Raw genomic sequence first — 18,506 nt, 5'->3', positions numbered from 1 at the left:
CAACAGCCACAGGAGGAACTAGGTCTTTAGCGTCTGGGGCAAGTTCCACCAACTGTGCACCCTCTCCCCCCTCCATTTCTTTCCCCCTCCCTTACCCTGCATCCATTTTTTTCCCCTCCACCCTCATCCATTTCTTTCCTCCTCCTCTCCCCTCCTCTGAGATAAAAGTCCCCACTCCCTACCCGTGGAGTGGAGCCTGTCCCGGTGACTTGACTTCCAGGTCAAAACCCTGAGGTGGACCCCACCATCCTCTGTCCCACTGTCGCCTCTTCACTGCCAGCCCAGCCCTCAGCTGAATTCAACATGCTATACAGCCACTTCCCTGTGCTGGAAAATATTAAGTCCAATTAAGTTTAAGTGGAGCTGAACTCTCCTCCAGCATGGGCAAGTAGATTCACATCACATTCAGTAGACCTTTGTCACCCATTGTACTGCTTTTAAATGCCACATTCTCTTCTATTCTGATTCAGAGAATTCTGAATAACTCTTTTGCACAAAATTGTGTACAGTATGTTATCACTTTTGCCATAGTTTAAAATAAAATGCATCCCTACATTATAATTAGTTGTAGATGTCAGTGGTGTGTTTAATAAAAAAAAAAAAGAATAATAACTTTTGAGCAAACACTTTGGGAACCTTTATTATACTATATTGTTAACAACACATATGGTCATTTCCTGAATGAACCAACAGGATAACTGAATTATTCATTGCAGTATTGTCTGAAAAAAAGCACACTTCAAATGATTGTGGGACACATTTCTTTATTAAGCAAGACCAGAACAAAGAAAAAAATCAATGAATAGTTGATGAAAATTGGTCAGGGCTAAAATAATGAATATTGTATGCTTTCTACAATTTGGTGTGTATGTATATTTATTTTCTAAATTATGTCACATACTAAATTATTTTCACAATTTTACTATAGAAATATTTTTAACACAACATATTCATGCCATGAAAATACAATGATTAAAATATTCATGAATTCTCTGTCTAAAACCTACAGATGCAGCGGCCATTATTCGAACATATCATGCGTTGTATACCTCGAAATACCCATGTCATGGCGCGTGATTTCTTCCAACCTTACCGAGTGTTGACTCGTGTTTTATCGAGTGCAGAAAATTGCATTTTAGTGTTCTGGTTTTTAAACACCTGCAAATTGACACAGCACTGTACTGTACACATTACAATTCATTTCTGCCACGGAAACGCGACAAATTGCACCCAAAGAAATTGGAATCCATGAAATTCAAACAAATCAACCGTGTGATTGGCTGCGTGGAGTACAGCAGAGCACACGAAAACGGCTCTGTGATATGTTCAAATAACGGCCGCTGCATCTGTATGAGTCGGAAATATTATGCGGTGGAATGCATCCTGTTGTAATATGATTATGAGGCATATGTACTAGCGTCGCAAAAAATTTTTGGGTGTAAAATTGACAGACAGAAATTAACCAAAAATGTATTTGATGCAGCACGGCTATTTCATTATATACTGTAGGATATCAAAATGTATTATTTTTACAATATGCCAATTAAGAATCATATTGTACTAATAATTCATATTCACTGATACAAGTTATAAATAAAAATACACTGTTTCTGTTTTCTGTTTTGTTCTGTTTTCACTTAAATTGTGGCAATCGGGTATTCAACATGGTGCTTCAAACTTAATTTCAAACAACAAACTATGCGTCATACGTATAAAGTCACATAACGACCTTCATACATTGGAAGCACAGTTTATGAAGGATTGTACAGTACTTCTTTTTAACTCTATGCACAAAACATTTCAAATATACGGTAGTAGTACAGTACATAGGTCCCTTGTGTTTATGCTCCAATGCTCAAGCTTCATATATGACCTCTGTGCCAAGTTTTCAGTTACCGTAACACACTTCATAAAGCTTGCCAGTGATGTGTATGACATCAGTATGTTGTGTGAGGTTCTGCTTTTTCCAAGCCACAGTCCCAGTTTTTTCATCTTTATTTTAATAACATTCTGCTTTGCTCCTTGTTTTGTATTTTTTGATCTATCAAAGCAAAATAAGTCCACTTGCAGCTTTACTGGCAAACTATTCAGTATAATGCACACATACGTATTTGCAACACACATGAATTCCACTAAAGTTTTCTTTTGATACAATTATTGATTGGCATTCTCCCTTGTAGCTCCATCCCAGGATATCCAAACATGCAAACATTTAGTCCCATATTTGCTATGCAGTGATATGCAAAAATACACATTATAATCCACTCAAGGGAATGGTTCATAAGGCATCTTCTTGCCCAGAAAAGGTGTCTTATGTCATAGCACTGCTTAGTAAATATGCCTATAATCTTACCAAACAGATGTATGCAGTAAGTAAAATAATGTAAATGGAATTAGAACACAGTTTTGAAGAGAAATATATTTATTAATTTTAGGAGGTTTTCTTTCAATAAATATGTACAAGGCAGAATGCATCACTCATCCACTGGGAAGTGGTAAGGTCCAATCTACTGGTGAGCTAAAGATGTAACTCAGTTACAGGTCCACTTCAGGACTTGTCCTGGAACTCAAATCGGCATGAAGTTCCTGACACCACCGTTGTATCTGCTCCCGAGCTGCCGAAATCCCTTGACCGGGAGGTACAGTAGTACCAAACGTCCTGGTACTCTTTTCGGCTTGCAATCCCAGCCGCGATCGCTATGTTCTATTTTCAGAACTTAGCCCCGAAAAGTGGGACTTTCTCGCTTTGAAATTTCTGAAGCCGGCTCCCTGCTTTTTCACTCTGAGCATCTTTTGGTGATTTGCTGTCTTGGCGCTTAGAATCTCACAAACGGATTGGCTGCTGGCTTTCTTATAGTATATTTCAGCTTCATTCATGAAATACTCCAGCCAATCAGAGCATGTGAGAAATCCTACCAGCCAATCAGAGTGTTGCCAGCCTATCCAAGCCGGGCAAGCACAGATTCAGATTCTGACAAGGGCATGCGCCAACTTGGTACCTCTGCCACTTGTCAGTTAGAAGCCACCCGCAGATTTAGGCTCCTCACAATCTGGTCTGGGGCAAATGGTGGTCTGATGACTTCCATTCATCCCAGGAAGTGAGTACTTGAGCCCAGCCACGGTGCCCAAATGGCTTTCACACCTTGGCAACCTCTGAGGCTTTCATGTCCGGGACCTGCGCAGACTTGGTGGCACCAAGCTTGGTAGCCACATGGTCTCTCGGAACCATGGACCTGGAAGTCTCAAGCTCATAATACAGTACACAAGCATATCTACTATTAAAATACTATGAAACAAAATATTTTCCCCCATATTTTTTCTAAGTCCCGAGGTAGAATGAAAAACGCTTAGGTTCATTCTCAGGGCTTTATCTCATTCCCTTTAGAAACTGTATTTAGGTTTCATAAAACCCTCGCAACCTCATATATGGTTGGAGTACCCCCAGAACCTCTATACCGGTTCTGGGTAACCGGGCATTGAACTGGGGATCCCTCTGTTACTGAGGGGACCCCGGTACCATTCTGGGGATACATTACACCCTTATGCCCCTCTTACCTTTCTGGTCTGTGCTGAAACACTCTCCCAATCCTGGTCCCTGCCTTATTTCTACTTGCTCTCGTCCTCGCCTCCCACATGCAACTTCTACTCCTTCTGGTGTTAACCCCTCCAACCTCATACCCATCCCCTGCCACCCTCCCTCCTCTCTTCCTTTCTCCTGTGCCCTTTGGAATGCTCGCTCCCTCTCTAACAAGTTCCTCTCTGTGCATGACTTCTTTCTCTCTCACTCCCTGCTTCTCTTTGCTATAACTGAGACCTGGCTCACTCAGTCTGACTCTGCTCTGGAAGCTGCCCTCTCCTACGGTGGCCTTTCCTTCTCCCACACTCCGTGCCCTGATGGCAGGGGTGGAGGCGTGGGGCTCCTGCTCTCCTCTCTCTGCCGTTACCGAACTCTTCCTATTCCTCCATTACTTGCTTTTCCCTCCTTTGAGGTTCACACAGTCCAGATCTTCTCTCCTCTCCCTGTCCACATGGCGGTCATCTATCGCCGACCTACCTCTACTCATCCCCCTTCTGCCTTTCTCACTTTGAATCCTGGCTCTCTTTCTTTCTCTCCTCAGACTCCCCTGTTCTTCTCCTTGGGGACTTCAATTGCCACATTGATGACCCCTCTCTCCCTTGGGCTTCCCGCTTTCTTTCTCTAACCTCTTCTTTTGGCTTTCAACAGTGGACTGCAGACAGCACCCACAAGGATGGCCACTACTTAGACCTGGTTTTCACTAAAAACTTCTCTCTCTCCGATTTCGCCATTTCCCCTTTTCCTCTCTTTGACCATCACCTCATCTCATTCTCTCTATCTCGCTTCTCCCCTTCTCCACCTCCCCCCCAGTTCTGCAGAAACCTGCGCTCTATTTACTTACCTGACTTTGAGTCCACTTTACACTCCTCCCTCTCCTCTCTCAGCTCTGCTACAGACCCTGACAACCTGGTCAGGAACTACAACTCTGCCTTGTCCTCCTCTCTTGATCTACATGCCCCGCTTTCTCTCTGCCGCACTCTCCCTTCTAACCCTAGACCCTGGTTAAATTCCCACACGAGCATGCTGCGTTCCTCCACTCGTTCCTCTGAACGCCTCTGGAGGCAATCTCATACTCTCGCAGACTTCCTTCACTACAAATTTATGCTATCCTGTTTCAACTCTTTGAAGAGTTTGGGCATTATGAAGGCTCACCATACTTGGTGTTAAACATGTGGTTTGATCATTTTTACCTCATCACTCATCACATCAGTAGATAGATAGATAGATAGATAGATAGATAGATAGATAGATAGATAGATAGATAGATAGATAGATAGATAGATAGATCTCAAAAGGATAGAATATTTGCGTATTTAGGTTGTAGTTTACAATTCCTTTTGTAACTGAGGTGAAAGTACCCATTGCCTTATTGTATATTCAGTACCTCCTAATATACTCCTCTATACAACACATGGTAAATACACCTGAGATAACCGGTAAATATGCTAATTTAAATCATTTGAATATAGTTAGCAAATTTTTACTTGACAAACTTCTTGCAAACCTCATAACTCTCAGGGACCTCAAGTGAGACGTGGGGACGGGAGATTATTGGGGAGCAGGGGCTGCTCACTTTATTTGTCCTGTGCCTCAAGATTTCTGTTGGTGCCCTATTCACTTCATATATCCTGCCACCTTCTTCTCCTGCCTCCATAATGACAGGTTACTTTAAATGGGTAATTGCAACCTGCTGCAACAGACTCTAAACTATGATGAGCCTCTTCACCCCACAATGATGCTGTTTTACTCTCTTTTATTCCTTGAAGATGTAAGGATTCTTAAAGAAGAGCTTCTTTGTTTAATGTACCATTGTTTTTCACAAATCCTGATATCTTATCATTTTGTATAAAGCTTGTGGAAGTACTGTGTACACATGGGTACATACACCTGTATGCATATCCATATTTGTGTCACGTGTATCAGACATTTATAATGAATGCTTTTCTATAATGCTTTGTAGAGAAATCAAGTAGACTTTCCTATATAGTGTAAAGCAAGGGTAGCAAACTCCAGTCCTGAAGGGCTACCAACAGGTTAGATTTTCAATCAGGATATCCCTGCTTCAGCACAGGTGGCTCAATCAGTGGCTCAGTCGTTGACCTGTGCTGAAGCAGGAATATCCTGAAAACATGACCCAGTGCTAGCCCTTGAGGACTGGAGTTGGTTACCCTTTCTGTAAAGAGTGCTTTATGGGATTAATGGGGAATTTGGCCCCTGGTTCTCACCCAAGTGTCAAGATCATACAGTATTTGTGGTTCAAAGTTCTGAGCATTTGGAAACATCACACACACAAAATCACTGAGCACTACCATTTGGGCTGCTCCATTTTGTGATTAATAAACATGAGTATCAATGGAAGAATCCACATCATGTATGTACTTACTCGTGCCCAGTCTAAGGTAAAAGGCAATCAATAGTGGGCAATAGGGATTTTCTTTTTAAGATGTGTATTATCGGATCAAATGGTAATGTTAATTGCTCACATGCTGCTGAAATGAACTATTCTTTGTAGCCTGATAAATATTATATGAAGCAATACAAGCCAATATGCTAATGAAGTAATATTTTCTTAGTAAGCAGGTGCACCCACAGATGCAGCCGGTGATCATTCTCTGTAACCATAATATAACATTCAGCTGATGTTGGATCTGTTGAAATAATGTTTTTCCTTGCTATTTCTCATGTGTAACAGTGACCTGGGACTAAAATGAAGTCAGAAGAGAGTCGGCGGGAGGCGTTGGCAGCACCCCAAACAACGATTGCAACAGCGGCACTGCCAAACAATGCCACAGAAGTAGTGAGTCCCGGGGCAGGAAAAGACGATCCTTTTGCTAAACTAAAAGACAAGTTCATGAACGAGCTCAATAAAATTCCATGTAAGTAATGCAGAGTATGAACCTCTAACATTATTACTAATAGCAATATTATACTATTAGAACAGTCATTTATTTTTATGATGTTAACATATTCAAACAAGGCTTTCAACATGGTCAAGAATTACTGTGAATTGTAATAACATACTTTTTGACATGTTTAACAGCTTTTTGCACAAATTGCTTTTTAACTAATGGCACATCATGCAAATGATCAATTAGATTGCTCTGCATTTTTATTATGACTGTTCTAGTCCTGAATCCAGCATAGATCTGTTAGCAAGTTTTGAAATTATTTTTCCATGATTTGACGTTAATTTGCAAATCTCTTACACTGAGCTGAGATAAAATATTTATGTTGTGAATCTAAAAAAAGAAAATGACAAGCAATCTTTATTCTAAAATGTAATCATAATGTAGGTCAGACTGACGTGAATAGATTATTAGTAGCCTGTGTGCGTAGTGAAAACGTAATCATACCGATGAATAATGAAATATTTAACGCTGGAATATGTGAAGCATTGTCTTATTTTGGATATTTTTAAATACCACTCAGGCAATGCTTTATGCAGACGTGTTCCAATCTGTGGCCGTTTCAGCATTGCAGACATTGCATTAGTCAGTGGTGTACATGACATCAGTATGTTATGTGAGGTTCTGCTTTTTCAGAGCCACATTCAAAGCCTTTTCAGCTGTATTTTGACAGAATTCTGTTTTGCTCCTTGTTTTGTATATTTTGTCCTACCAAACCAAATAAGTCCAGCATAATGCACCAGTATTTGCAGCACACATTAATTCCACTAAAGTTTTCTTTTGATGATACAATTATTGATTGACATTCTCCCTTGTAGCTCATTCCCAGGATATCCAAACATGCACACATTTAGTCCCATATTTGCTATGCAGTGATATGCAAGAATACACCTTATAATCCACTCAAGGGAATGGTGTATAAGGCATCTTCTGGCCCTGAAAGGTGTCTTATGGCATAGCACTGCAAATGAAATTAGAATCTCATTTTTAAGAGATGAATATATTTATTGATATTGTATTGGAGGTTTTCTTTTGATAAATATATTGAAACAGAATGCCTCACTCATCCACTGGGAAGTGGTAAGGTCCAATCTACTGGTGAGCTAAAGATGTAACTCAGTTGCAGGTCCAGATATTGGAGAGATTTCTGCTGCTTTCAGAGGAATTGTATTTACAGTATGTATATTACAAGTGATGTTGTTAAAATAAATTAGACTACCCATAAAGGAATGATGAAATGCATCAATTATACGTAATATAACTATACTTATTTTAATCTTGGGTTTCTGAAAATACTTTGTCTGTTTGGGAATTATGAAGGCTACCATACTTTGTGCTATACATGTGGTGTGATGAGGTTCATCCAACTTCAGCTAACTTTTTATATGCTTAAAGCTTTCGGCGGATTACTTGTTATCTTTTACTTTTATGCTAAGCATTAAAACATAGACTTTGTAAAAATGATCCCTGTGACAGGGGACCCAGTAAATAGAGCTGTGAAAACTACAGGTGTCTGTGCTTGATATATTTTTAGATTCATTTTGAAAAATAGTAAGTAGAGAATTATGTTCATTTGGCATCAAAATTGAATAAAACTATAATATGCCTATATTAATTGGATAGAATATATGAGTATTTAGGTTATAGGTTAAAGTTCCATTTGTACAATATCAAGTGTGAAAGTACCATTGCTTTATACTGTACCTCCCAAAAAGAGGTGGAGATTAGGCAGAGGTGGAGATTAGAGACCGACCCGTACCTGGGATCCAAATCCTGGAGATTAGAATCATGAGGTCCGGGTCCGAGTTCAGGGCAGGAGAAGGTAGGATGTTCAAAGTCACTGTTCTGGGGTAAGGCCTTGAGAAGGCAGAGTAGTAGGGGTCACAGTTTCGAGGTCAGGGCTGGAGAAAGGAGGTTGGTCGTGGTTGGCTGGGATCGGCAACAGGGAGGAACAAGGCAGGCAGGATAAGGCAATAGCAGGTGTCCAGGGAAACAGAACCTTGCACAGGCAAGGAAGAGAGGGAAATGCAGCCTTATAAAGGGAGCAGACAGGTGCAGGCAATTGTTTCAGAAGGAGACTGACTTCCTGCCTCGGTGGCCATGTTGGTAGAGGCAGATGTCCTGCCTCGGTGGCAAAATTGGGAAATCCTTATAACAATAAATGGCAACATGAGATAACTGGTAAATATTCCAATTTAAATATATTTTGCATATTCAAATTAGCATATTTTTACTTGGCAAACTCCTTGCAAACGTACAATTTTTTTTTACATTTTTCGAAGTTAGACAGAAAGGGCAGATTTTTGCCAGATTTGGGAACTTAGGCAAAATGTTCGCAGATCTCCTCTTGTGCAACAGGAATCCTGTTCCCAGGGAACTCAAAGTGTAATCCGTTCAACAATATGAGTAACAATAAGTTAATTTAGAATATCACAATATTAGTTTACATGGAGAGTATAATAGGAAGTATGAGTAACTGTGTGTTTAGTGTAACAGAGAAGGTACCTATGCCCTGAGTATACGTCATTTGGGAAATGAGTGTCTAGTTAAGACTTTTAGGTGGGAGAAGAGCAGAGTTCTAAAGTTATGGAAACATGGGGGGTGAAAACAAGTAGAGAATGATGGTCAAAATAGAGACAGCTCTGTGCAATAGAAAGATAATTGGATCAGCTAGAACTCAGATAAAGGGGAGAAAGCATGAGATAAGGAATTGAATGTGCTACAGTATGTTAATTAGAGGAAACCAAACACAGTGACAGTATTACAAGGTTTAGTCTTGGTGACTGTGGGCTTTTGAATAATTATATATTATAAATATGTTTAGGTTATTTTTAAGTAAAGCTTCCATTTTCACTCCCTGATGTTTGGTTTTACACTTGGGAAGCATACAATTTTATGATAATGTTATTGTGCTTTGAATCTGTAACTGTAGTTAGATTTTAAAGAGGCAATCCTTAGCTTACAAAATCATCCAACTGCAGGTGCAGTGACTTCACACAAATGGGAGTAGCTAATGAAATTTAAATCTCACCTAAGGCTACGGCCTCGCTGCATGCGCTTCACGTGTGTCTGCGAGGCAGGCGGCGTGTGCAGCCGAGTCCCCCAGTCTGCAGTGAGCTGCAGGGGTAAGACAGGAGGGGGCGGAACGGGGGAGTGATGGGGGCGCGGCCATGACATCACCCGGTCAGGTTCACCCTCACTGGCTGAACCGCCGGAGGGCGTGACCTAGCGCTCCATCGCGAGTACTGATCTCAATTTTCTTGAGAGCAGGCGTTTCTGTCAGCGCAGCGTGGCGGCCCCCCTCACAGCGGGCTCCACCCCATTGTGGGGCAGCTCTTGTCCCTGTAGTGTCCACCACAGCGGGCGCTGCAGTAGCCAGCGGGGACCTGGCCTAAGTTTTAAATATGTTTGCAAATTATATACAAATATTTCTATGTGTTCTATTTTTTGTACAAGGCAAGTCTCAGTTACAAATCGATCTCTAAACCCCAAAATGTAAAAACTAGGTCCTTAAACGAATATATATAAGAGGTCCTCTTGCTTGTGTATGAAATACGTGAATACCCAAAAGTGACAAGACTGACAACGCAAACCTGGTCACATGGAGAAGGTACATAGATGATATTATTTTCATATGGAAGGTGGCTGCATATGCGTATATGGCCAAAGCCGACAGCACATGCGTGAATGACCCACACTGATCGCGCATGCGCGGTTGACAAGAGCCGATTGTTAGAATACACCTAATGAAATTGCCAGCAGTGAAACACGTAGAGTGTGCCAGCATAGTCCCAAGTGAGAGAGAGAGAGATGCCGTCACTGTGGAAGCGAACATCCGGGCTTCCAACCTGGAAGTGTGGGAACTCTTCAGAGAGACGCAGCAATCATGAGGAGGAGGAGGCGGTGAGAGTGCTATCTTCCGACCAATATACACCTCCACTTTGTCACCTAAGCCTTTTTAACTTTGAGTGAGTGTTGAATTTTATTATTGATACCACATAAAGTATGGTTTTACTCTTGCCAGCCATCATGCACAAACGGCTCTTGACAGCAGTCATTCGCGATAGGCGTGGGCCATTCGCGCCGGCCGTTAAGAGCCCATTGCGCATGTGCTGGATTGGCTCTTGCTGGTCTCACATGCGCAATCAGCTCTTGCCAGCAGTGAATTCGCGTTCGGTGCAAAAAAACGGGACATTTTGAAACATTTTAAAAAGTCATCGGGACACAATCCCAAAAACCGGGACAATCCCAGAAAAAACAGGATGTCAGGTCAACCTACTTTATACTCATATGAGACCATGCCTCCGCCTGATAGCACACACCTCACTTGAGCCCTGAACATCAGATCTAGGACCTCACTCAGTCCGTCTCATGGTGCTGTCAGTGGTTGTTATGATTCACGATTCTTTATATACTCTCCTGATGCGGCATCCGACGTCACATACTAGGACACAGTGTCAGATTTCCCGTTAAGCTCAGGCCTAAGGCGGCAGGATTTGGTGGCAGCAAAAATGTCTGCCCCAATTTGCATTTGCCACACTCTCTGACCTATCAGACTTAATGGGAAGCGACTTATTTACCTGTGCCAGCCACATCCGTTCTGCGGCCCTGCTTCTCCTTCAAAATCGAGCATCAAATTACGTCGCGAACGTCACAACCGACGACACACTGCATCTCCTTGCCATGGCAACAAAAGTCAAATCACATTGCGTTACCACGGTAACGAGACGCCGTGCGACGTCAGGTTGGTGACGTCCGCGCCGTCTGTTGACGCTGGATTCTGAAGGAGAAGCAGCGTGGCAGGCACAGCCAAGTGCCTAAGGGCAGCGGATTTGTAAATCCGCCGCTGCTGGGACACTTAGATGCAGTCAAGCAAATGCAAATGCCTTAAGCCTGTATGTACCCGCGCAATCCCAAAACATCGCCTGATTACCCTGAACCAATAGGTATGTTAAATACAATAGTTTTTACTGTATAAAGTATGCTTTGAGGCTCCTTAGATTAGAGCAGGGGTGCACAAATTTCCCCCGCTGTACCCTCTGCCGGCTCTACCTCCCTGCTTGTCCCCCTTCCTTACCTTTGACGCAGCGACGAAGACAAGGTAAGGGAAGTTGCAGAGGCCTCACGCGATCCCCCGGCATTTAATTTAAATACCTTGGGGAAGAGTGCGGGTCCTCTGCAACCTCCGGGGCCCCCCAATGGGAAAGCTTGCACCCCCAGTTTGCACACCCCTGGATTAGAGAATAATTGGACAATAGCATTTACCTTTTGACAATCCATACTGCTTTTGAAACTTCAGCTTTGCAAAAAACTAAATGTAAAGCCCTGCTTTCCTTTCTGCTATACCAGCATTTTGCATTTGGGTACGAAGGAAACAATTTACAGCATATGTCTTTCAAGGATTATTATGTAGGACTCTTATAAATTGGGATGAATAATGCACTGTGACCAATAATGACAGATAAATTACAATATTAATTGATTTTCATCCCTGAGATGGATCTTGGCAATCTGGCAGATGCCATGTTTGCAGAATTGATAGCAAGCAGCTTTTCTCTGTCACATAAAATTCCGTCTTGCAAGGAGAGAGGTGTTGTAATGGCAATTGCCTGTATATCATTAACTGGGACATGGCAGTGACCAGCAATGACAAAACAGAATCTGCATTTTATTACCATAGTGTAAAGAAATATGATGCTGCACAAAAAAAAAATATAAACAATAAAAAATCTGAAAGCACATTATGTGGCTTGGAGTTATTGTTTAATTTGCCATGTATTTATTTATTGCCAGGCAATATTGAATCATTAAAGTTAACAAACTGTCAGTGCCTCCCATTTAATTATCTCGTATAACAATTAATTAGCCAAACATAAACCTATATGGATTAAACCAAACTAAAACTAATTACACAAAGCTGATGTTAAAATTTGAAATTAAAATGACACCATGATAAAACGATATGAGCAGTGTAATACAGTCTGCATCCCATTATTTTGTCTTTTCTAATAGTACATAGCCATGCTTGTTGTTGTTTTGATGCAGGAGATGCTTTGTGACCCACATTTAATATGCTCTGAGGCTGCTTCTCTATCTCAGCGAAGCCTCAGATTCATCTCGTCGTGGCTCAGAGGCTTCCTTACCATGGAGAAGCAATTTAGCAGCATATTAAATAAGAGCCTCTGTTGAATAAACGTCAAACTTTAGTAGACTGTATATCCTATGATAGTTTAATAACAAAGAACACTTTTTCAAAGGAGCAGTAAATCCTATAATGGTGCACTCTTATAGATAATGCCTCCATATATACAGTATTTGGTCCCAGTTGAACCGGCAAACTCCTTAAAATGTAACCTTTAAGGGGTTTGCAGGTTCAACGGTGAAAACAAATATATGGCAGGATTCTCTTTTAGAGTGAACCATTATAGGATTTCTTGCTCCTTAGTTCAGGACCCAGGAATATAGCAATGTCCACACCCTTCAACCCCCCCCCCCCCTCACACAGAAACTTTTTGGCAGTATGGCAAGCCCCCCCCCCCCCGCCCCGTGTCGCAGTATTGCAAGCCCCTCCACCCCCACCATTTCACACCTCACGAGCCCCCTCTATTTCCCCCATCTTCCCATGTATTTCTTCCCATCCATCTCACTCCCTCTTCCTCAATCACCCCCTCACTCTCCCCCTCCTCCCGCCTCACATGTATATTTCTCCCCTGCGTCTCACTCACCCCCTCTTTTCCTCACTCAAAAACCTCCCTCACCCCCTCTCCCCACCCCCCCACAAAATACATACCAAAAAAAACCACCTCCAATACATATTTAAAAAAATACCCCCACCGCTCAATACATCTTTAAAAATACCCCCACACCTCCCAATACATATAAAAAAACAAATACATGTAAAAAAAAACAATGCATATATAAAAAGCCCCAATACATATAAAAAAAAGCCACAATACATATAAAAATAAATAACTAAAAAACCCAATGCATATAAAAAAAACCAATGCATATAAAAAAAAACAATGCATATAAAAAAAAACCTCAATATATATACAATATACACTTACTTTGTGGATGGTTTCGGGGCCCAGTGTTTGCTGGGGGCCTGGCCGGCTGGCACTGCAAGTTGGGCCAACCTCTGGCCAGGCCCGGCTGCTGGTCGCGGCCGGGATCTGGCTCTCCATCAGCTGCCTGCAGGTTTCTCCCCCACTCTGTGTCCCACGCCGAGCTTCGGACGTCAACACGTGCCGGGCCCCCCATGCCAGTGCACGCCGGAAGCTAGGCCAAGCTTACTTCTGGCGCATTGACGTCAGAGGCCCGTCACACGCCCCCAGCGTTGGAAGCTCGGCGGGGGATAGACAGAGGAAGAGGCCTGCAGGCAGCTGATGGACAGCTGGAGCCCGGCCAGGACCGGCAGCCGGGCCTGGCTAGTGATCGGGCCCAACTTGCAGCACCGACCGGGCCCCAGCAGCCTCCGGGCCGGGGACACCTGTACCCTCTGACCCCCCCACCTCCCCTGTCGGTGGCCCTGCCTTACTTAGTTAAAGGTTACGTTTTAAGTGGTTTGCAGGTTCAATTATTGCATTTATTGCTCCTTTGAAAAAGTGTTCTTTTCTTAGATTTAAATACAAGATAGCAACGTATCAGAGAAAATCCATTGCAGCCATAGTTTCGTTTGGGGTAGAACAAGGCCTCCTATTGTTTGGTACAAGTGCATTGTTTAGTAGCAATCAAGAGAATGATGCAAAGTAATATACGCAACAGCATATTAAATGAATTACACATTAGTGTAGGATGTAGTGCTAAGGTATTTTCAGTACACAAGCTTGTATTAAACCTTTACTAATTTGCATTCAATGTTATCCAATGAATATTTCTTTATTCCCAGATGTCTTTGTTTACCCTCCTGTAACTGTTTAGTAATAATGTAGCTGTTTTGATTAGAGAACCAGAAATGTGCTGGCAATATTCCACCGCAAAGGTGGCAGCATGAATGCTTTTGAAGTGCAACTTTGTAATAAAATATAAGATATTATTGCCTTAAGCGTACAAAAAAATGAAAGTATAGAATCATAGTTACTTGAATAATCAGTACAATACTTGTGTTTATTGTTACATAGAGTTCAACTTACAGTATGCTAAATTTAGACAACAGATACTTCATCCTTTATCTGCATTTGCAGTATATTGATCCAAAGGAAGGCAAACAAAAAACCCCAGTGACATATCATCCAATGATATCTCATAGGGGAGAAAGTACATTCCTTCCTGAATCCATATATTGGCAATAAGATTATTCCCTGGATCACCATTCTTCCCATGTTTACTTATTTGGTATATGCCTGTATACCTTTCCTTTCTAAAAAGATGTCCAACCTTTTTGAACAAATCTATTGTATCTGCCATCACAGTCTCCATGGGTAATGAATTTCACATTTAACTGCCCTTACTGTAAAGAATAGAATAGGGTGTTTCAGCGCAAACATATTTAAGGTGTGAAATATTTAAACATATATAAGTGAATAAATTATAAATTAATACAACCCGTAAGGAATGAGGTGCTGCTCCAGATAGACTTCTCCACTGGATCAGGCAACACAAACTTTAAACAGAACAGGAGCAGTGAAACAAAAGTGGCATGTGAAAAAAAGAAATAACACAAAATAGTGCAGCACAGTTTATCAGATTAGCAGCATACAGTAGGTATGAATAGTTCACCCGCTCAACCGTCTTTTGTGTGGGGAACACAGTCTCAGTCTCTGACCTGTGCTAGTCACGTCCTTGCTAATTAATTACTGAGGAGATTGTCCAGCTAGAGCCTTCATTCCTTGTACATGACCAGGCACTGAGACTGTGTGTGGATCCCACACTATAGACGGTGGAGCGGGGGAAATATTCATACCTATGCTGCTGGAGCCTGTGAGCTCAGGACACTTTTAATCTGTGCACAGATTTTATTTATTCTCTTGCATAAAGTATTTTCTTGCATTAGTTCCTCAATAATTTGGGCCATGTCTTTTAGCACATCCAAAAACTTGTTTCCCTTAGTTGCAATGCTAATCTCATTGCTCCAGTCTATGTCCGGATAATTAATATCATCCATTATGAAAACATGACCTAGTTTTGCTGCCTTCTCCATTTGCAAAAGCTTCCTCAATCTCACAGATATTTGATTGCTTATAGCATAACCCTACAAACATTTACCTCCACTGCTTATTTCTATTCACAAAGTCTCTACATTGTCATCAATCCTTTCATAAGCATTTTCCCTTATCGGTTTTAAATCTGATTTAACATTTAAACATATTCCACCACCTTTTCTATTTGTTCGATCCCTCCGAAAAAGGGAATGCAGCCTGGCTAGTCCAGCCTGCCTCTTTGCCTCCTGTCATGTAAGTTCCTGGTAGTTACAGGCTGTGTCAGGCTGTCCTAGATGGCATTGACCACCACTCATGCTCACTCTCTGAGTGACAGATGAGGTGGTGCCACAAGGTTCTGTGTACAGCCAATCATGGTACAGACCTTGTGCCTGCCCCTTTTGGAGTCTCAGAGAGGAAATTCCAAATTATAGTTAGTCCAGGTTTCTCCCTCCTAGGGGTAAGACATGTGAGTTCTGCTCCCACCCTCTGGGTTGAGGAGGCAGAATGATCAGAGGCCTCCATGCCAAGAAAGCGAAGCACCATCCAGAGTCTATTGGGCAGGGGTGTGAAAGAAGTCTATTTTGGTGGGGACTGTCTCTGGGAATTCTGGAACCCACTGAAGCTGGAGTCGATGACACCATGAGCGAAGTCTGAATTCACCAAAAGCCTGTCCTGTTGCCCACACCATCGTGGACCACTCAGCTCTCCTGGACCCTCACAGGTATGACCGCACCACAACAGCAGTAACCAGTAGCAATATCTTCCAGAGATGGGGGGAACAAGTGTTACAGGAACAACCCGCTAAATTAACTACCCAGTCACAAATTTCATCCCACCATGTCTCAGTAATGCCTATAATATCATATTGCTGCCTTCTAGTTATTAGTTCAAGCTCGCCTATTTTATCTGTAAGGCTATTTGCATTAGCAAGCATGCACTTAAGGTTTTTGCCAGTTTGTATATAATCGTATCATTAAAGATAGCTGAGAACACTCCACAAGTCAATAAAATGAGCATGTCCATTACTTGATGTAGTGCCAGCATTGTACAGAATTTGATTTAAAATGTGTATGTACACAAATAATACTTGCAATAATAAACCAGTGGAGCAGAGGTGCCATTATATATGGAACAGAACCTGAGCACAATTGCATGCATTTCATGTAGTACCCGGATTTCCAAACCTATCTATAGGTGTCTTGGCAATGTTCAAATTATGGCCGAGTCCCCGTTAGCTACACACCTGCTTGTATTGTATTGTATGTCTTTATTTATATAGCGCCATTAATGTACACAGCGCTACACAGTAGTAATACACGTGGTAATCAAATAAATAACAGATAATATAAATAACAGATCATGGGAATAAGTGCTTTAGACATAAAAGTAACATTAAGGAAGAGGAGTCCCTGCCCCGAGGAGCTTACAGTCTAATTGGTAGGTATGGAGAACGTACAGAGACAGTAGGAGGGAGTTCTGGTAAGTGCGTCTGCAGGAGGCCAAGCTTTATGTATCATGTGTTCATAATATCCACAGTGCTATTCATATGCTTCTTTAAGCAAGTGTGTCTTAAGTTGGGTCTTAAAGGTGGATAGAGACGGTGCTAGACGGGTACTGAGGGGAAGGGCATTCCAGAGGTGTGGGTCAGTCAGTGAAAAAGGTTTAAGGCGGGAGAGGGCTTTAGATACAAAGGGGGTAGAAAGAAGACATCCTTGAGAAGAACGGAAGAGTCTGGATGGTGCATAATGAGAAATTAGGGCTGAGCTGTGTTTGCCTTAATTATTGGAAAATTCATAAACACTGTTGAGCAATAAAACATACTCTCTAGTAAATGGATTCAACAATGTAGAAAAAACAAACACAGCACTACAGTACCACTGTGCAATGAAACTTCAAAATGTGCAGAAGAAAATATATGTTATAAGCACAGTGCTGTACTGTATGTGGATTGCTTATCAATACAGCTCTGTGATACCAATTAATCACATAATTATACATAATTCCTACTCCGAGTCCCAGAATATATATTCATATACTGTACAGTACGCAGTCAATTCTGCTGGCACACTTCTACTATTTGTATAGTAGGCCTAAAGATTAGGAAACCATGCTTTCATCTGAATCACAGAACAAGCACTGGAATGAAAATGTAGACTAAGCCTCAGCTGCAACTTTTAGTTTTCTTTTTGAATAATTGTTTTTTACATACTACATAACTTTATTGCCTAAAACATTTTACATACTTACTGGGAATAACACTCTTAGGCAAGTTGTGATAAGTCCCTCTTAATAAGGTTTGATTATTCTGGACTCCAGCCACCAAATATATATGCAAAACATAGATTACTTAGTATTGTAGTATTGCTTGTGCATCTACAGCTATTTATTTCAGAAGTTGGTTTTGTGATATTATTGCATTCCCTGAGATTTATTCTCTAAGCGTTAGGTATATAGATGATGTCTGGAAATACGGTTTATATTGGTCATGGCCCCACTATCAGATGCTGAGGTGCTATTCTCTTAAAGTGAATAATTAAGCGAAGCAAGACGTTTTTAGTTCATAGTTGTCAAATTTGAATTGATATGTAATGGATTATGCAACACAACTGTACACTGCAAAAAGTTTTATGCGGATGCCAAAGAGTGACAGCCGAGCTTCACACCTATTCCTACTGTCGCTTCTGTGATAAGCATGTTTCTAAACAGGATGATAAAGTGATCTTTTTAGTGTCATTATGAGACAAATTATTAAAAGATAAGTAGTTTCTTTCCAGGTATACTCTCTTGAATGATGGACTCTTGTTATGCTATTATTCTGGTTATACCAGTAGATATCATTATTTCCTCTTTCACGACATTAAAATAATTACCCAACTGGACTGC

At 41.5% G+C, this 18,506-nt stretch overlaps 1 protein-coding gene across 2 annotated transcripts in view; it reads left to right on the top strand.

The window, feature by feature from the left end:
- Positions 1-18,506, top strand: part of SYT1 (synaptotagmin 1) — a 905,119-nt gene that overhangs the window by 645,773 nt on the left and 240,840 nt on the right. For both annotated transcript variants that reach the window (XM_075600187.1, XM_075600188.1), the window contains exon 6: positions 6,270-6,453. In XM_075600187.1, the coding sequence (XP_075456302.1) occupies positions 6,285-6,453 (169 nt within the window). In that variant the 5' untranslated portion in view covers positions 6,270-6,284. The remainder of the gene's footprint in view (positions 1-6,269; positions 6,454-18,506) is intronic.

This window comes from Ascaphus truei, chromosome 5 (assembly GCF_040206685.1).
Source record: "Ascaphus truei isolate aAscTru1 chromosome 5, aAscTru1.hap1, whole genome shotgun sequence".
NCBI lineage: Eukaryota > Metazoa > Chordata > Amphibia > Anura > Ascaphidae > Ascaphus > Ascaphus truei.
The sequence above is the reverse complement of the archived record's forward strand: the minus strand, read 5'-3'. Positions and strand labels throughout refer to the sequence as shown.